Genomic DNA, 20,380 nt, shown 5'->3' with positions numbered 1-20,380 from the left:
CCCTAATTAGGAAATTTTTAGCAGTTTTGTACATACACCACAGTTTTGAGGTTGATGAACATGTCTATTAAGGAGATACAGAATCTTACACAGCATGGTGACCTGGTCACATCAAGCTCAGGTCAGTAACTTGGAGAGGTTTTCACCATCTCCAGAGCATCCTGTGTGAAATATGTGAATTATTGAAATCTAGTTTCTAGCGTAATATATGCCTGTGTGTCACTTTCCAAGTAAGAAATAATAAGCAGTATTATTCTAATTATAAGTATGTGAAAAAAGGTAGATTTGAGATACCATCTCACTTAAAGAAAAGCAGCTCTCCAGAAAGACGAAAGTCAAGTTAATGGGAACTAGAGAAGAGCTGTGATTAGAACAGAGCATTTCAGTTTCCTAAAACATCTGTCTAGAACTGAATTCACCTGAAGGACAGCAGTGTGTACTTATCAGCTTGTAAAATATTTATGTATCCTTTTCATTTTCAGAAACCAAAATTCCAGTTAGGACACCATGTAAATTATTTGCACGTTTACAGCTATATGCTAGAAGTCAGCTTCTGTGGTAGCTGTATAAAATACAGCAATTAGCCTATCTTCCCTCTACTTTGCCCAGAAGGAAAGGAAATTAATATATGCTAAATATTTGGCTATTGATTAGATTTGGATTTTTTGCTGTTATTCAAACACAGGTATTTCATATGGCCAGTAGCAATGACAGAAGAACTTTTTAAAGCATCAGTATGTTAAAAGCAACAGCCACAGTGACAATAGTGCTCTTAACTCAGTTAATCTTTTGAAAATCCCGATCGAAGACCAAGTCTGAGATCAATTTTATACACATACACTATTCTACATGCATAGTGCTTGGATCCAGCTTGGCTTCAAGGCTTTTATCAATCAGGTAAGTCTGTAATTCTCACTAATATTTCAGAAGACTGTCCTACTTAAATTCACAGTTTTACACGAAGTGTAATCTCTCAAGATGCAGATTAAATTTAGAGGAATGCTGAGCTGTTCATTGCCATGAGTACAAATTGAGAGCTAAAGATAACATCAAGCAGAGCTGAAAGGGGAAGAAAATGAACTGTTTGCAGAGAGGAGTGAAGACATCTGAATTTCTCCATAAAAGAGAAAGAAATTTTTGCTTTTTCCCCCTCCCCCAAAATCTATTAGAACTATCTTAATATAATATGATAATTTTCCAAGATGCAATGGTTGTGCTTCATATACGGGAACATTTACTAGTGAATTTTAGGCCATTCCTAATAACGATACTTCTAATGCACTCACATTAAAAGATCTATTTAATTTCTTTTAATTATAGTCCATACAAGAGGTATTATAACATACCAGTTTGGATTTCACGTTTTGAGATAGCCTTTCTTTGAAAACAGCCATGTTAATGAAGGGTTTATATTCTTCCAGTTTCTGAGTCAGTTCCAGGCCTCTTTACAAAACCTGAACTTAACAGTTTCATTTTGGAAATGAGTGCCTTTTAGACAAGAAGTTAATTTTTTGTTACAAAAGTAAACAAAATGTGGTTACTGGAAATAGAACTATCAAGCTTCATTTCCTTTCTCTAGGGGAACTACTCTTATTAAGTTCCTAATCAGCAAAAGATAACATATTATGAAACAAACAAAAAGATAGCCAAAGTTTTTTTTTGTTGTTTTTGTTTTTTTGTTTGTTTGTTTGTTTTTCTGTGGGGTTTTTTTTTGTTTGTTTGCTTTTCTGCAGGGACCTTTACAGAGTAAACAATACCATCTTTTACAAGTACATCTTAAACTTTTGCTTTTGCTCTCTTATGGAAGAAATTATTTAGTCAGTGTCCTAAGGTGTGACAACATCCAGTGACAAGCTGCCTGGTATCAAAAGCTCCTGGCCTGTGAACTGGGACTTTATAAAACATTCATATTAATACGTGTAGTAGGAAATGCCCATTTCTCTTCTAGATGTGCAGACAATTCACTACAAGATCAAGCCATTGCCATTACAATATCAGCCACCAAAAAGTTTCCATTCATTTTTGTCTGAAGTCCTATTGCACTCACCCAAAATACACCTGCTTTTATTCAAGAATAAAGTTCCTGAGACATTCAAGAGTTGAGACACAAAGCCAGCCCTAAAACTGTTGTGACCTGTTTTGCTGTCACCATAGCAATCGTGCAGCAATAAGGTTTTTAATAAGGGCTGTTAGTAATCACCCAAAAATGAATGTTCAGAATTCAGTGTGTTTGTATTTGAAGAAATACTAAGAGGCTAAGGCATCTCCAGGCTACAGCAATTAGGAAGTGAAGGGCTGGTACGTGCTTCATATCGGTAAGTTACTCATAACTGACAGCGCAGCAATTTTAAAAGAAAAGAACATCTAGAATTGGGGATGTGCAGTAAGGAGGAAACTCCAGAACAAAAACAGAGGTTCAGTTCTGTCAGAGGTTCAAGACATACTGAAGGTATAAGAGAAGAAAATAAGTAAGACGGGCTTAAGTCTGCTCTGAGATGGCTGACTATTTCCAGCCTTTTGTTGAAATTTTCTAGGTTCTTCTTGGATGACAGAGTGCTCATGTCACTGGGCATGTTTTTTTTCCTCTATTTACAAATTGTGAAAGAATGGAAATGCAGCAAACCCAGCAAAACAGAGAAAAGTGAGCTTTTTATAAAAACAGACCCTATCAATAGAGTATTGCACTGAGAGGCAACATACATATAAACGTATTATCCTAGATAGCTCCTATACACAACAGTCTTCAAAAATGCTAAAGTAAACTTTGATAAAAGATAGTAAAGTGCCCTTCAGCCCTGAGAAGCAGCCATAAACAGAAATCTGTACAAGATGATTTGGGAGAAGCAATATTTACCAAGTATCCAAGACAACACACCAGCAAACGACCAGCTTTACAATGTCCTGCTGCTCCAGCCTCTCCACAGGGAATTGCACACCATGAGGTAGGGAAATACCAGAGAAACAGCAGCAATCTTTGCATCTAACAATTTGCAAAATCTTTCTCCTCTCTTTTTCCAGGATCCTCATCCAGATTTCCTAGCTTGCAGAATGCAAAGTGATTGGTTATAAAAAGATCCACTTTTCCAGTATTACCTTTCTCAAAATACAATGATACAACTTTGTCTGAAGTTAAATGCCCAGGATTCCACTGATCATTTTGTGAGTTCAGCATGGCAAGTGCAAACCTTAATTACACAGCTTGGCAAAATGCTATTTTAAAATGAATCTGCTCAGTTTGAACAAGAAATGTTATACAAAGAAGAAATTCGATGACAAGATATTAAAAAAAACTGTGGATTCAGAATCTTTGAACTTACTGCTGGTAGAAATGTTTCTTGGGAAAATATGTGAGCCTGGTATTTACTTGGTGCCACCTTCACAAGTTCATAGTACCCATGACAAGAACTGTACTTGATCATAAACATTACTTCTGCGTGTTATTACAGTCGGGAGGAGCTGGAATTATTCAAGAGCTATGCTTGACAAGTGCTTTTTAGGCTGGAGCCTTACTCCAGAAAGAACTTCAGGATTTTTATCAGATGATTAAAAAGTAATCCTGAAGCTGAAGGAAATACTGTGTTGGAAGGTTCGCTACAGAAACAGATTTGAGCACTTGTTTTACAAGCTAGGGCTAACCACAGAACGATGTTTCTGTGGTTTAACTGTCAGCATCCTTGAGTAAGGCAGGCAAAGACTTTTATATAAGATGCTAATCAATTCTCCTGTTACTCTGTAGTTTCCAGAGGAAAAAAATCTATTCTTGCTTGTAACGATCTTGACAAACAGTTTTTAATTTCAATGCATGTGAAACCATCACAAAGTTATGCGGTGGTACTGTATAACAGTAACTGTATGCTCCCATAAGCTGAGGAAACAGCTCTGAGAAAAATAACTTACTGAACCACGCGTACAGATGGACTAAGTAGATTAGGGCTTTGCGAGCAGGTTATTCAGTATATCAGGACAAAGAGTTTTCAAACTTGTTTGAAGAATCCTTGATTCTTTCTTATGGTTTGAGACTGACGTCTTGAAAAGGTAATTCCAGACAATTGAAAGATACATTGCTGCAAAAGTAACACATTGCCTGCCATTGTTTTTCTCATAGAATTTCCGACTCAATTTAGGGCAGACAATGGTACCGCTCACCTAATGAACAGCCCTTCACTAATTTGTATTGACCTTGTTCTGTGCATAGCACCATCCCTTATATAACACAAGCTCTTCAAAGTATGCTCCTCATGCTGAATGACTTATTTCCACAAAGCTTTTTTGGTTAGCATTTAGTTGATTCAGAAGCTGTAATTTGTTTTTCCGCTACTGTACGAATGAGTAAATGAAGATGGAGGCACTGGTATTAAGATGCTCTTTAGCATTAGCTTCCCAGTTCAAGACACTTAGCATCAAGGCCAATAGGATGTGAACCACTCACTGTGCAAAAGCATAGTTCTCCTTAACAGTCTGTGAATGTTCACAGATTACACTTCTCCAGGTGGAATTCCAGAAAAGGGAATCCTCAATGACCAGACAGTGAAAATGCCTTTCCCACAATAGTGTAATGTTACTTTGTTACATTACCATACAATTTGCTAAAAGAAATGCTAAAACTGCACTGGATAGGGCAGCGGTGCTAAAATTTAATAAAAATTTGTATGCACTGGGCAATTATGTTTACATTTCATAACTTTTGAATACTTATCTTCCATATTTAATTCCATTGCTTCAAGGTAACTTTGTGTGTTTAAGATCCAAAGGGTTTTTTTAGAACAAACCAAGCTTCAAAATACTATCATACAGATCACTGTTACCAGCAGGGTCCTCCAGCATGGCTTGGCCCACCAATTGTCATCATGCTACTTAAATCCTAGAATGGCCTGGGTTAAAAAGGACCACAGTGATCATCTAGTTTCAACCCCCTGCTATGTGCAGGGTCGCCAGCCACCAGAGGCTGCCCATGTCCCCACTTGTTGACACCTGGCTGTAAAACTGCACCAGGAGGATGGCACACTTTCCAGTGGGGCTCTTAAGTGCTTTCTGACATCAGTGAGATCAAGGAAGGGCACACTCCATCCCTCTGGGGAAGAAATTTTTCTGGAGTTCTGAAGGAAAGTACACAGCAGTAAACATAGGCTCTTTTCCCCAGGTATACCTTCATGGCCCCATTTCATTCTATTTTTTCTTGGCCTGGCCTCCTCCTCATAGCCTAATTGCAAACTAAACAGGTCAATTTTCTATTCCTTAAGTTTCTCATCAAAGCCTATGAAACTTGGCCAGTTTGACAGCCAGGCATCAACAAGTGGGGACATGGGCAGCCTCTGGTGGTTGGTGACCCTGCACATAGTTTACCTAGCCTCATTACTCTCCAAGCCAGTCCTGAATACAGTTTTCCTTCTGTATCAAGTATTACTATCTTGTAATTTTGTTTTGGCCAGACTTTACTCAGTCCTTCACTTGCTGGTTTCTTCCACTTTGCTGAAATTATTCTTGCCTAGTATATTCCATTCAGATGTTTTCCCTTTCAAAGATGCTTTGGCCCAACAGGAGGTCTTGAGTTATGTCAAGAGGCAGGTGTGATGTGAAGCACACCTCAGTCCTGAACAGAGGTTGTGCAGAGCCCTGTATTCAGACCCAGTGTTGTGAAGACAGATATGCATCATATGTCTACACACAGAACTTTTTGTGAACGAAAACACAGCCGCACAACAAGTGCCAGAGCTATGATACACCTCAGTGGCTTCTCTAGTCTGTGGAAATACACATAGCCTGCAGGTCTCACAGGTAGAGCAGGACACTGCAGGAACTGGGAAACAGATAAGGCATTCCTATTGAGCCTCACATTCCTGATGAACCTGTGTTACCTAAAATTACTGGACTGCTTGGTCTGGACATAGATAGGCAAGCATTAGAATAGATGTATGAGATGCGTCAGATTCAAAGATCAGTCTCAAAGCAGTTCTAAAGCATAAAGCAGTACTACTTTTAAAGGAAAAGGAGTCTAGAATTTTTTTTGCATCTGTATGCTTTTTTTTTTTTTTCCTTCTTTTCCTATTTTCACTCTTTGAAGTGATTGAGCCACACGGGTTCACTCAGTTAAAATGTAATTCAGGGGCTGAATCATTTGAGATGAAATGAATAAGAAAAATAACCACAAAAAGGAGGATTTTGGTTTGAAAGATTTCATAAGGAAATTATATGGACCAGGTTAAATTATCTTTTCACTTGGAAACGTTCAGAAGAAACAATGCCACCATCTCCAAGAAGTACAATAAATTCAGTATTTACTTGATTTCATTTTAGAAAAAATATCAGTAACCTTCCCTTAATATTAAACGCTTTTGTCGTCCATACAAAATAGAAATGTCAGAAACTGAGACCAACTTTGCACTTGTTTTCAAACTTCTATTCAAAAGGAAGCAAGGCTTCGTGCTCTAAGGCCTTGGGAATTGTATAATATTTAAGTCCAGAAGATGGCAGCAAATGTTCTTCCTTAAGGGAAATAAACTGTCCATTCCAACACCCAAGGACCAAAATGCTGCATTCCAATTTTATTAGTTTCATTTTGCCTGCTACAAATTATTTCCAGCATTTTTAATTTTATTCCCTTTAGAAAAAAAAAAAAAAAAAACACAAAAAACTGTAGTTATATTGTAAAGTAGCCATGGCATTTACAGCAAAGTTGTCAGCATTTCAGAGAAGTTGTTTTTTTTCACTATATAAAGTTTAAATTGTAAATGCTTTCAGATGAAAAAAAGCAAAAATAAGCTTAGTAACGTCGTCTATATATTGGTCAAACTAAAAATCTGAAATGCTTGTTCAAAAAATTGGAAAGAATGAAAAAATTGAAACAATATATATATGTCTAAATCAGGTATTATTTATTTTGTCCTACCATCTTCTCAATGTTCTCTAACTGTAGTAGCCATTACAAATCAATAAAAAACAAAGTGACAAACGTAACCCTCAACTTTTATAAAGACAGAGTCATTCCACAGCAGTCCAATTGTTTTAACCACTTCCTTTTCCTTTGTTCCCCTTCAGTGTAAACATTAACCAGATGCTAACGTTAACTCTGATTTGAACTTGCTTAAGCCTCATGATTAAAATGAAAAGAAAAAATAAAAATGCCTCAGTGATTTAGAAACCTAAGTCAATCATATTAAATTTATTTATGTTTTACTTATTAATACACAACTCTTAAGTACTAACAATGCTTACAATAAATGCATCCTTCACTCAGCAGTTTATAAACATCTTGCATTTTTTTAACCAGCATTAGCTTGAATCTTTTTGCACAGACACCTGGTCAGCAGCTCTTGCTAGTGTTCTATGGCTACAATGGACAGTTCTGAACTGCCTTTCCTTTTATTGACATCCAGGAATCATTTTCCCTTTAATAGCTACAGTAGAAAAAGCCTTGCCTTTTCTCAGAAGGAGGAATAGAAGAACGCAAGTTAATCACTCTATGGCGTTCCCTTTTGCTTTGTAGCCTAACAACATCTTGTGTTCTGGTACAGTATTATTTTTAATATTTTACAAAAAGAGTACAGTAATACAGTGTGTGATAATTTAATAATTCTGCTATCACATCACTTTTCCTTCCCTTTTCTTTTGACTGTGAGAAGAAGAATAGAAGATCCTTACCCCTCTTTTTATAATCATCTTATATTTTACAGTAATGGGATAGAATAACCTTCCTCCATTTGCAATTCCCTCTGTCTGTTTTGCCTGTCTCATTTACGACCAAAGGTTTATGCATTTTTTTTAGTGTATGCATGTCAAAAGATCTATTTTAGCATATTTAATAGAAAGGGAAAAATAATAGAAAGTATCACCATGCCTGGCCACTACCATCTAGTAAAGGAATGATGAATTCTGGTGATTAAATGTTGCCTTGGTTTCACAGTATGTTAGAAATCAGTTTATGAATATCAAATGTGGTCTGCTATGAGTTTAGCGATTTTCACACCTAGATTTTCAGTCTAGGAACTTCACCACCAATAATAAGAATTAAAGGCAATATTAATCATATCTCAGTTCTTATATTTGAGACATTCGTTTTGAAGGAAAATCTTATTTTTCCAGAAGTATTTAAAGTATGGAAATATGCCAAAGATTGTAACAATTTCAGAATACAGTTGGGGTAGGTATAGACAAATATTAGACTACTTAGATTATTCCAATAGTATGTCACTAAGTAATGTTTATTGATTATTTAATCAAGTGCACAAAAATCTGCTGTGCAGCATGCTTCTGAGTTACTTGCATTGCAATAGATACAACCATAGCAATCTTATCAGTGAGTTACCTTAGAGACTGAATTCCTCCTCCTTAGGGTAAACACTGAGGCATTACGGCACAGTGCACATAACTGATGCAATTGCTTTATTTCTTTCATGGGTGATGAAAGAAATTGAATAATTTTCTGTGAAAGAGCCATGAGAATTACAAACGAATCCTGAATTCAAAAGGCTCTGCTTCAAGGTGCAGTCACTTCACAAAACTTGGCAAATTCCTTCAGGCCCAAAGTGATTTTCCTATTTAATTTTCCTACATTAAATTTTAAAATAAAATTGGAATACCAAAACAAATACTATAGTTCATCATTTTCATCCTGCAGAGGGAACTTTGTTGCTGTCATTCGGATACAGGTTGAACATCCATCCAGAATGCAGTAATCGTTGATTACCTTCTGTGATAAAGATCTCACTGAGTGCATTCACTGTATTCATTGTATCTAGTTTCCAAGAAAGATACTTCGCACCTAACAAAGCTGCCCACAGGGGCAAGAGAAATCAGTCTTTTGTCACCTGGTCTGTTTTTCCATCTTAGTTAAATCTCTGACAATAGCTATTAATATTAATAGCTATAAAATGATGTCTAGAACTTAACATAATTATGTGAGATCCAAGAGTCCAATGAAAAAATGCATAAACTACTCCAGCAAACTGAAATCAGTGTAAAAAATAATAGTTTGGCAAAATAGACAAGACCTGAAATAGCTATTCTTGGGGTTCTAGAGTAGAAAGAAAGCATACTTATAAATTTTTAAAGAAATAATTTATTCCAAATTAATTGGAATGATCTCTTATTGCCCAGGGAAACTGTTACTCCAAGTCACCTGGGAACCTAAACCAAATTTTGTTGGAAAAATTTATCACAGACATTTTCATCTAATAGAGTGATCATCACTGTGTACATTTCTTTGGTAGCTAAGGAAAGCCATCCTTACGTAAGGAAATGTTCTTCATCTATGAGACAGTGTGAACTACTTGGATTCTTACGTAGTCATTTTATCCCTGAGAGCATTACTAAAGTTAAAAATGAAATAAGAAAATGAGTTCAAGTAATTTTAGTATAACTAACCTCATTCCCAAGGTGCTACTCACACTCCAGCTTTACTGACTGCTTATCTTCCATCAAGACCTAACATTCTTGTCAAATATAGACCCACACTACACAAAAGCTCAAAAAAAAAAAAAAAAAAGAAAAAGAAAAAAACTCAGAACTAAAATGTGAAAAGATAATTCCTATGAGAATAAAATCTTTCACATGCAAGTTTCTCACGCTATTTGATTTTTTCCTTACAAAGCAAATACAATATTCTCCAGATTATCAACATGTCTGAATGCAGGTGCTGTGGACAGATACGACTTGAAGTACAAACATTTGTTCATTGAAGCCTTCCAAATTAAGATCAAATTAAGATCCTCAAGGCAGTAAAGCATTCTTTTTCAAGTTTGTCCAAACTGTGCTAGTCCCTTTATACTGTACTGATTGATTCACGCTGAGAACTTTTCTAGGAATTCATCTAGATCTGCTGTCTCAGTTCCCTTCCTTTGCCTTTTATAATAACAAGGAATTCCTAGAACAGTTTCCAGCATCGCAAAATATTATTTTACTTTTCATTACTGATTTAGATTATCTGTCAAGTCTGATATAGTGGTAACTTGTATGTAGGCATACATACAAGTACAAGTGGTAACTTGTGCTAATAAACTCCAGAACTCACCACATTTAATTTTGGCTACTGTATTGCTGCTTTTACAAGCTTCTGCCATTGTAAAATAGCAGAATGGCTTATCTGACAAAATACAGAAATACTTTTCCTAACTCACAATTCTCTAATCAAACTGTCAAGAAAAATTAGCTCCTGCTTTATTACTGATAGTTATGCCTAAAAGATAGCTCTGCCACTTGGTGAAAACCAGAAGTTTTCTCTAAACATAACAGACTACACAGAGCATTTCATCTGACCTGCCTTGAAATGTCAGCGACATTCAGCAATAACAGTTCTGTCTACATTATCATTTCCCTCTGCATCTCTGGAATCCCATGAAGTAGTACTAGCAGGGCTTGGAATCTCCATTAAGAGGCTTTCCTATTCAGCACAGACCACAGTCTAGAACCACTCAGAAAGCAATTATGACAGGTAGGCTAACTAGCAGAACCTGTTTGATCAACTTATTTTATCCCTCAGTACAATCCTAGCTTCTTAGTTTTGTGGCTCTGGTTATTACATTACTTTGTAATAGAAACTGTACCTCACTTTACATGCTTACTTCAATTTCATACCTTAAAAAAAATTGTTACTGATAACTTAAATAAAATGCACTAATCAGACATGCTGAAGAAGCTACTTTTGTAGATTCAGTGAAGAAATAAATTGCAATACATTAGAGGAAAGAAAAGTATTCAGACAGGCCTATCTGGGACCTGGATTTTTATTTTCTATAGAAGTATGAATCCCTCTCCTTAGGCGAAAATCTGGAAAAGGTTAACTCATGCTTGATGGCACATCACTTCATCTGTGTGGAAAAAAAGTATGTTCTGCATATTCTTTCATTCACCTTCCAAACATTTTTGCTTTTTACATGCTACCAGTTTGCAGTCTGCTGATAGGACCACATCTTAAACCATGATGCGATCAAGCATTAAAGAGAAGATTTAAAAATTAACTGTTAGTTTGCCCAAACCTAAGTACTTCTTGCAGTTAAATGTAGAACTTAAAGAAAATGTACCAGAAGGACGTGGTGGTAGGATTAGTAATATTAGGAATTTCCTCTCTGGAACTGCAAAATGGGAACAGCTGGTTGTGGCTAACTGGTGAAAAGATAGTCCTATTGTAAAGCATAAGTTGTGAATCTTGTCAAAGCTATCACTACATGATCTCTTTGTGTCACTATACACTTTTAACAGATTCAACTGTGCACCACCAAACTGACTGAAAATAATGCAATCGGTAGTCTTTTTCTCACTTTCTATCTCTCATTTACAAGCTTACATTAAAACACAACATAAAAGCACATGTGGAGTAGAGGTCATTTAATTTTTTAATTAAGATCCTATGCTGGAAAAGTCTGTAAGACACAAAGTCACTATGTGAACTATTGCTGGATAAGCTTTTCCTCATATGCTCACTGACTGGCATCTGGATCATATTCTCAAAATTAAAAGTTTTGGAAGTGAATTAGGAAAAGTAACATACATCAACATAGTTAAAATGAAATCTTAGCACAGCCTTTGTCAACAGAGCCTGGAATTTCACACCAGATTTCAGAGCTAGAGGCATTTAAACCTCAGGATATGAATCAGTGGGTGTAAATCAATTACTTGAGTGACCACTCTTGGTACAAACAATGTGATTTGTCCAATACAAAGAACGTATCTGGTTTGGGGAAAAGGCTGTTTTGTATGCCAAATGAAGACTGCTGTGGGCAGGACCTTCTCACAAACAGAGTTTCTGTTTCAAAGTGCTGCATTACTAAGAAGATTAGGATTTGTCAGATATGAATGGATTGCTCCCATAAATGGGTCAGAATGTTCTGAAATTTTGAGGGCACTGCTTTCTAAAGAAGCCAGGTTAGCATCCTGTAAAGGTATTAAGGAAATGACTACATTAACATTTTTAATTTTGTGTTCATCTTTGACCCACCTCATCCAAAGTTTAATAATTTCAGAGTAAGAAATGTCTTTCTTTAAAAGGAGATTGCCAAAGATATGCCCTTGGACAGATGTCCTAGACAGAACCTGTAAGTAAATTAGTCTGCGCCTGCATGAAAACACACAAAGAACTGTTGCAACACGACTTTATCATTATCAGAATGAGGTTTTTTTCAGAACAAGACATACTAGCTAAGTAGTGGAGATGGAAGTAAAGCTGAACCACTGCTAACAGAACTGTACCTTTTCAGTAACAAAAGCTTGTCTTTGGTTCATTTACTTTTCTAAGAAATGCAGTTTGCTCTTCCTTTCTTGATTCTTTACCTCCTTTTTCACACCTCATCTCTTTTCATTAAATTAAAATACTAAAAAGTAGATATAAAACAGGATTGCTAGGGTGTCACGTGCTTACAGAGTTTATTGTTCCACTGAGGAAAAGAAGCTTCTGCTCTTCTTGTTTAATGACTTCATCCATATTTGGTGTTTTGTTTTCCTAGGAAAGAAGCAGTGGACGTTCATTATCACTTCCTGGGAAACCTTCATTCATTTCTCGAGCCACATCTCCCACTTCTCCTCTTATATTTCAGCCTGCCCCTGACTACTTCAGCAAGCCAGACACAGCAGCTGACAAGCCTGTCAAGAGACTGACTCCCTGGGAAGCAGCAGCAAAATCCCCTCTTGGTCTAGTGGATGAAGCTTTTGGGCCACAAAATATGCAGGAATCCATTGCTGCTAATGTAGTATCAGCTGCACACAGGAAAACACTTCCTGAGCCGCCAGATGAATGGAAACAAAAAGTTTCTTATGAGCCTCCAGTCCCAAGTGCTAGCCTAGCCTTATTAGGAGGGAAGCAATCGGGTGTTACATCAGCCCGAAAAAGCACCCTGTCTGTGTCAAATGCCGCCACACAGGCTGGCTCTCAGCAGCAGTATGCCTTCTGCAGTCAACGGTCCCAAACAGATCCTGATATAATGTCCATGGATTCCAGGTCTGACTATGGCTTGTCAACAGCTGATTCAAACTACAATCCACAGCCAAGGGGATGGAGGCGTCCAACATGAACAGCAGAAGGGCCTGGCATATTTTCCCTTCTTCCAACTTTACAAGTTTCAGATTTGAGTTGGAGAAGGAAAGTTTCTTGCTGGCTTCACCATCTCTGAACTAAAGAAATGAGGAGGCAAGACTGAATGGAGCACAGTTTTCACATGACTTCAGGGCTAGCAGCAGCTAGAATAGACTCAGTTTTACACCTAACCTAAGATAGTTCTGTATGTAAAAGGGGAAAATTGCATATTTCTTGGGGGTGAGATGAGAATGAAGGTGGGACAACTAATGTCCTCATTACGAAAATTCAGAAAGGAGTTAGATGGAGACTGTACAAGCATTTGCAGTTAAGTTAATGTGGAAAAGAAAAAAGAAATTAAAACAAGGGCATTTTAAAGGCAAGAAGTATTTCACAGGATCTTGCAAGTTTTCTGGATGTGTTAGATACTCGAGTTCCAGATTACTGGATAGAACCAGCCTTGAGAAAGTTCCAGTGAAAACTGAAGGTTGAGGAACATTAGACTATTGGTCTTAAGATTTCTTCACTTCATTTTACAAAAGAGCTAGCAAAGTAAATAAGTGAATAGTTACACAATGGTAGCATTTAAAATACATCTGTGTTCATGGTACCTGAATTTCTACAACATGGAGGCATATGCTCATTTTACGGTAGTACGTTTTGGATTGATTTCATAACTGTTTCAATGAATTTTTACATGTTGTAATTAACTGAGCAATCTGAATACAAAGGAAGAAAGGTGTTAACAACAGAGACCAGTACCATGATACTTGAATAACAACAAAAGGGATGATGAAAGTGTTTAGGTTGTATTTAAACTGGATAGCAAGGCCATTTTGTAATAAACTCACATGGGAGTCTGGAACAGCATTTACTCCTCTGTGAAATGCACTACTCGCTGAACATTTACAGCTGACTGGCTGGGCAGTTATTCTTAGTATCTAGGTAGCTCAATGTTTAGAAGGCTTTTGATTTGTATTCTCAGTTCAAAAACAGTAAGTTGATTGTGAACATGATGAACGTAAATTGTTCATCAAGCACAGTATCTGTGTAGAAGGTGGTTTGTGAAAGAGGGTTTATGATATGTGTTACAATGGTGTGAGTCTAGTATGAGTACCAAATATTTGGACAGTTGGCTAGAGTTATCTTGATGGATCTGAAGAGATGGCAAATAATTGTTGCTAATGATAAATACCTTGCATTTACAGCTTATTTAAACAATAGTCATGTGTGTCTAAAAATATACGCATTGCAAGCTTATGGGTAGTTTAGATGTTGTTAAGGCATTAAATGAATACTCCAAGCTTTACAAAGCTCTCTGCATCCTCCTCATTTTTTGGGGCATTCTCCAAGGATCTGTTGGGCACAGTCAACCACAACTACTACAGAAACACTGTTAACTATCCCTATTTTCAAAAAAGTTGTCAGCTCTGCTTAAAGTGGTTAGATTAGAAAGAACTAAAACAAATATATATCTAAGAAATAACATACTACAAAACATTCCCATCTGCAAACAGTCTTCCATTATAGAAATTATGAAATAATTAGTATAAAGAAAAGAAAAAAGTAAACCAAGTTCATTTGAACTGAAATTTCCTGTAGGAGCAACTAACTGCAAGAAAAAGATACCTTTAAGGAGTTTAAGGTGGCAGTAATTCTCTAGTCAAATATAAGACTCTTTGAAATCAACTGATCCTTTTGACCAATCAGGAAATGGAGACATGGAAGCTATAAATCTTTGAGTCATATTGCTATAGCATCTTAGAAACTCATTTCATAACTTATGAACATGTAGAACAAAGATGATTTAGAAACATTACATGAACAAGGCTGCCATGGTGTGACTGAAAATGAACTTTGCACCTGAGAGTCATACACTTACATAGTTAGAATAAGTTTTCCTGCCACATAAAACAAACAAACATGACATCATTCTCTGCAGCACTCCATAATGCCCTTTTTCATCACTACTAGGAACATTGCCCCTGAAACCATTGGGACTGTAGGAGTTCCTTAAGAGTATGCGTTTGGATCCAGGCCTATTTCCCTAGAAATACATGTAAGCTTTCACCTGATTTCAGCATAATTGATATCTAGCAGTTATGTTTATAAGTCATTAAAGTCTTAGGTATTCAATAAATGTTAGTGTACATGTATTTTACAGAACGAGTACATTCTGAAAATTATTTAACGCTTACGTATTTTGCTGAACTGTGGTATGTATTATAATAATAAACATGATTCCCTGTATCAAGACAAGTTCAGATTTTTGTTTGAAACTGCATCCTTCACCCTATTGAATTAAAAAATAGATTAATGAGTTTACAGTAAGACTTTTTTTTTTTTTTTTTACCAAATGCAAGTATTTTAATTCTCATAATCAAGAGTTTGTCTTTTGAAGTCTCACTGAAAATAATGTTATGAATACTAAGGTCATGTGTAGAAGAAGAAATTGAGTGCTTAGGAAAGGAATATCTGCTTAATTTTTTGGTACATGCAATTCAAAATTGTCAAAAATTGTTCTAAATTTTTATATTTCAAAAAAGTTGAGAAATAGAATGCTTTTAGGAGGGATTTAATGTTGTGATCACACGGCAGTTTAGGAAATCTTACTTCAGGATCAAGCTTTGCAAAAAAACACCCAAGTAGGCACCAAGCACTTAAGAACAGCAGAATAAGAGAGCTTCAGACAGAATCCCTAACTTTCTTTCAATGTCCCAAGAAAAAAAAGAAAATATAAGACAATTTTCTTCTATTGATAAGAAGGGATTCATCAGTAAGTACTTCTATGAACGTGAGAATTAATGGTGCTGAGTTTCTTATGAATTTGCATTTTATCATAGATCAACTTGGGTGTTTTATGTAATCTTCTACAGATTTTTCTTTCCTGCTACTGAAGATTTGCTAGATCTCCTTCCCATATGGATTCTCTCATGTCTAATATGGGATAAGTTCATCCTATAGAATTTCCCTCAATAGCAACACTGATAAAGCATATACATCCTCCACTCAGGTGCCTATTTTTAAGAAATCTGTGGGAAATTGATTATTTTTGAGGTCTATTCCACTGCCACATAGACAGAAACAAACATTTTAAATATTATTAGTGAGAGGACAGACGCATGGAAGCAAGACAGATCATGTAGCCTTGTTTACAAAAGAAATCAGGCCAAAACCAGATTGAGACAATGAACCGATTTCAATGGAAGCAGCAGGCCCAGACTACAGACCGCTAATTCAAATGGTAATGCATACACAGCTTTAAGAATAACCACAGAGCATCACTCACTCTCTCTTCTTCACCCTATTCCTCCACTAGCAAAACATCTTTCTATCACAAATATTTGTAACTGTTGAGTGTGAGTTCTGAATATATTAATACAAGTATTTCTTACATTTGTTTTTGAATGCACAGATCTGTTCAATAAATGGGAAAAAAAAAATCTTGATATATTAAATGTGGTTCTTCTGTTTACTCTCCATTGTTTCTGTTACTATGGAAAGGATTAGAATACATAGTAGAACTAAAAATTTACTTTCTTCAGTTACAGTAGATGATGACAATCACGATTATTGTTCATAATTGTTTTCATTTTGGTTCCCTTTAATGCAACCAAATATCTATTCACATTGCATTTCTGCTCAGTCACAAAAGGCTGCATTGTCTTTATAAAAGGCTGTTCATTTCTAAAGGCTTTTTGTTCACTGCAAAAGACACTTTATTTGAGAATGTACGCCAGAGATGTAAATTGTATCATTTAATAAAGTGATTTGACCAATCAGATGATAAACACAATTTTGCTTTCTCTAAATTCTTGTCTGCTTGTTTTGAATAATCTGAACCCAAGTAAAGCCTAATCTCTTTTTTTTTTTTCTGTACTATTTTTAGATTCACTGACTGCCTGTCAGTGACCTTGGGCTGATATGAGCTTCTAAAAGCTTAAACCAACATCAGGTCAAATGGCAGCATGTCAATTCAGCAGAATTTCATTTTCACACTGAATAAGCAGAGAAAGGCAACAGAGTGAACCACAGTCTACCAAGGTAAAATAATATGGTCAGACTTTTTAATCATTTGAATGTTTTCACACATCTAAACTTCTGTTCATTCACTGTAGGTTTGTTTAGAAGGGCTGCACTGCTGTATTTTCTTGTTTACTCTTGAGCCATACTACTTAAAAAGAAATTAAAACTGAGAATAAATTGTGAACCCCATCTTGACATTGTTCAGACTATTCAGTGAACAGCTCTGAAGGATGTAAGTACATCCATGTAAGATATGTAGTACAATCTAGCTATGAACGTTCAGATCAGATTTCCACTCTTTAAGAGAATAGGCCTGATGAATCACTAAGCAGTTTTTACATTGGTAAAACAAGAAGGCTTTTGCCCTCCATAAAAGTGATTGGCGCATGTAAAACTTGGTAAAATGATAAAACTTGAAAATAGTATTTTTAAATACCTAAGGTACATAAAGGGTTTTCAAGTTTGCAAGAAAAATCAGTATTATTTCTTCTCATGATTACAGGCAGAATTTTCATTTTATATAGTAAGTTCTTGAAAGATTGTAAACGAAGAAAGCATAAATCAGATTCATTTTAACACAACATCCTTGTACTCAGCCATCTGCAGTGGCTTAAAAATCCCACTACACACAGGTGAATAGGTGCTATTTTTATATAATGTGGCACCATCCAGAAAACATACTTTCAGTTTCTTGATATTCCCTAGATTCTGATACATTCATCAACATTCAAGAATTTTTAGAGTGACTGCAGGACATCAGACTGCTGTTACTGAATGTGAATATTTGATGTATTGAGTCATTTTAGGTCCAGAAAGAAAGGTGGGCGTTTCCAGGCCACTACCTGTCTTTTCTCAAATTGAACATTAATGTTTTTATGTTGTTCATTGGATTCACTACTGGATTTTAAAAATAAGTTGTGTTGCATGTGATCCTTGTACATCAAGACAGCTTCACCTACGTTCTTAAGCATAGCTTGGATTGCATGCGTTTGAGGTCTGGGGATGTTTTGCTCTGAACTACAGTTTTCCCTTTTGGCAATGGGATGACTACATGCATCCTCTTGTCCACTGCTTTGTGCACAGTTAGTGTGAAGTCCTAGAGTCAAGGAGGGGAGAGTAACATAACAAGATAGTTCAAAAGGGATTACATAAATTCATAGATGACAGGCCTACAAAGAGACACTAAAGAGGACAAGCATGCATGTACTTTCTAATATTCTTAATTCTGCAATTAAGGATGCTTGTGAGGGAAAGGGATGGCAGTGTGTAGCTAGAGCCACAAATTCCTGTTACATAGCATCTCCTACTTCCAGAGTAAAAATTCTGGGCCAGATGTATTATTGATTGGAGCCACTAGGTGTTTCTCATTGCTTTTAACATGTGACTCATATTATTCTCAAGTCTTCTTTCCCTCTTAAGCCAGCTACATGCAATTCTTGCCTCAGTTACTTAGGGGTTCTGTTGATTTTTGAGCTTGTATTTGTCCTCTTACTGAGAGCAGCAGTGTTATTTAACACCATACCTTTTCACTTGCAGGGTTTTCCATCTTTACTGTGATGTTGTACAATGCCAGTTACAGGACCAGGAGTATAATTCAAAACCATGACTTCAGGTGCCATCCAAGGTTCCACACTGCCTTAAGTGAGTCAGCAGGGTGTACATGAGCCAGCAATGTACACATGAGCCACAAGTGTGCCCATGTGACCAAAAAGGCTAACAGCATCCTGGCTTGTATAAGAAATAGCGTAGCCAGCAGGACTAGGGAGGTGATCGTCCCCTTGTACTCAGCAGTGGTGAGGCTACACTTTGAGTACTGTGTTCAGTTTTGGGCTCCCCACTACAAGAGTGGCAATGAGATTCCAGTGTGTGTTCTAGAGGATAAATCTACCTATTGAGTAAGCATGTCCTGTGAAAAACACAGCTTAAAGAAAACTTAGAAACAAGCAATAAAAACCTTCCAACTACATGGAATAAAGTCCTAATTCCAGCTAAGACAAGGGGAGCTTCACTGTTTTACCACTGATGTCAGCAGGGTGACAATTTCACCCGCAGAGGAAAGTGCAGGACTACAAACTAAAAGAGGTCATGAATTCACTACCACTAACTGATGTTCAGTAGTTCCACAATGTTTTGAAGCCTATTGTTTCAAAAAACATGGTTGACAAAGTAGCAAGGGGTATTAATCAGTTTTCCTAACATATCTTCTGTTAGCAATTTGCTGCTTTCAATGTACAAAAATACTTAACGTTATCTCTGTCGGGACTATTGGGACTCTTCAGGCTCAAGCTACTGTATCAGTATCCTGTGTAATTAGTATGAAGAAGCATATTCGAAAAGCAATTCATCCACAAATCCATGGCTAAATCAGGTGGATTGGACGCTAAGTCAACAGTCTATTGGGACAGATGAGAATTAAAGAGCTAGTGACAGTGTGAAGAGCACTGAAAGAAAGGTGACTGCATACCTCTTTCTAAATATACAGATCTATCTTAAGTACAAATATTGTGAAATATTTAGGATGCAAAAGATTTTTACCAAAGGCTGAAGCTATTATGGGAAGTGACATTTTAATTTTGGTCATACTGGGATAAGTACATGCTTAAGTTACAAACTAGGTAGTAGAATACAAAGGTAAGTTGAGCAAACAGAAACAGAATATATGCCTTGCTTTCCAGACCTAAATTGCTTTTGTATTACAGTATATCCTGGCACAACCAGTTCTCAGTGGACTTAGTAGCCCCAAAATCATACTGCTTGGGCATCAGTACCAGCTCAGACTGAGAAACAACCTGAACATGCTCCTCATCTAGCTAGACTTGATCTAGAGTAAGGAATGAAGACCTTGGATCCTAAATACAGTTATGCCACTCTAAACTCATCAATTGTTTGCAGTGGTCTGATTGGATAGTTCTGTACTTGTGATATGGATTACCAACAAACTAGATACTCCATCCAAGGATACTGAATGTTTGTTATTTTGGTAGCCATACAGAACTTGAGCTCTAGGCAGATACTTTTTCAAAAGTGACATGTAGGTTTCTCAGAGGAAGGGATCATTAAAAAGCCATCTTTCTGAGTTTTAATAAGCTGCTATTAACCCTGGCAGAATTACACACAGATCACTGTATTTTGGATGTGTATTAGAGTTGGATATGATTGCTCTGTATTTAACTTCAAATGAATAGCAGTATAAATACAGGGTTGGATGACAGCTGGTAGATGGGTAACATTCAAACACTATCAACAATAGCTTTATTTTTTCTTGTGACCTTTGTCATGGTTTCTACTCCATTGAATGCTCTGCCATGAACTGTATACCAGAGAGTAGAAATCAAAGTGATTTAGGACCAAGTT

General features: G+C 36.5%; 1 protein-coding gene across 1 annotated transcript in view; it reads left to right on the top strand.

The window, feature by feature from the left end:
- SYNPO2 (synaptopodin 2) overlaps positions 1–12,998 on the top strand; it is a gene marked incomplete at both ends in the record, with an annotated part of 83,591 nt that extends 70,593 nt beyond the window's left edge. The window contains one exon of the mRNA XM_079534966.1: positions 12,435–12,998. Coding sequence (XP_079391092.1) covers positions 12,435–12,998 — 564 coding nt within the window. The remainder of the gene's footprint in view (positions 1–12,434) is intronic.
- Positions 12,999–20,380: the final 7,382 nt, after the last annotated feature.

This window comes from Tetrao urogallus, assembly GCF_951394365.1.
Source record: "Tetrao urogallus genome assembly, chromosome: 4".
NCBI lineage: Eukaryota > Metazoa > Chordata > Aves > Galliformes > Phasianidae > Tetrao > Tetrao urogallus.
This window is presented reverse-complemented; position numbering and strand designations above follow the sequence as displayed.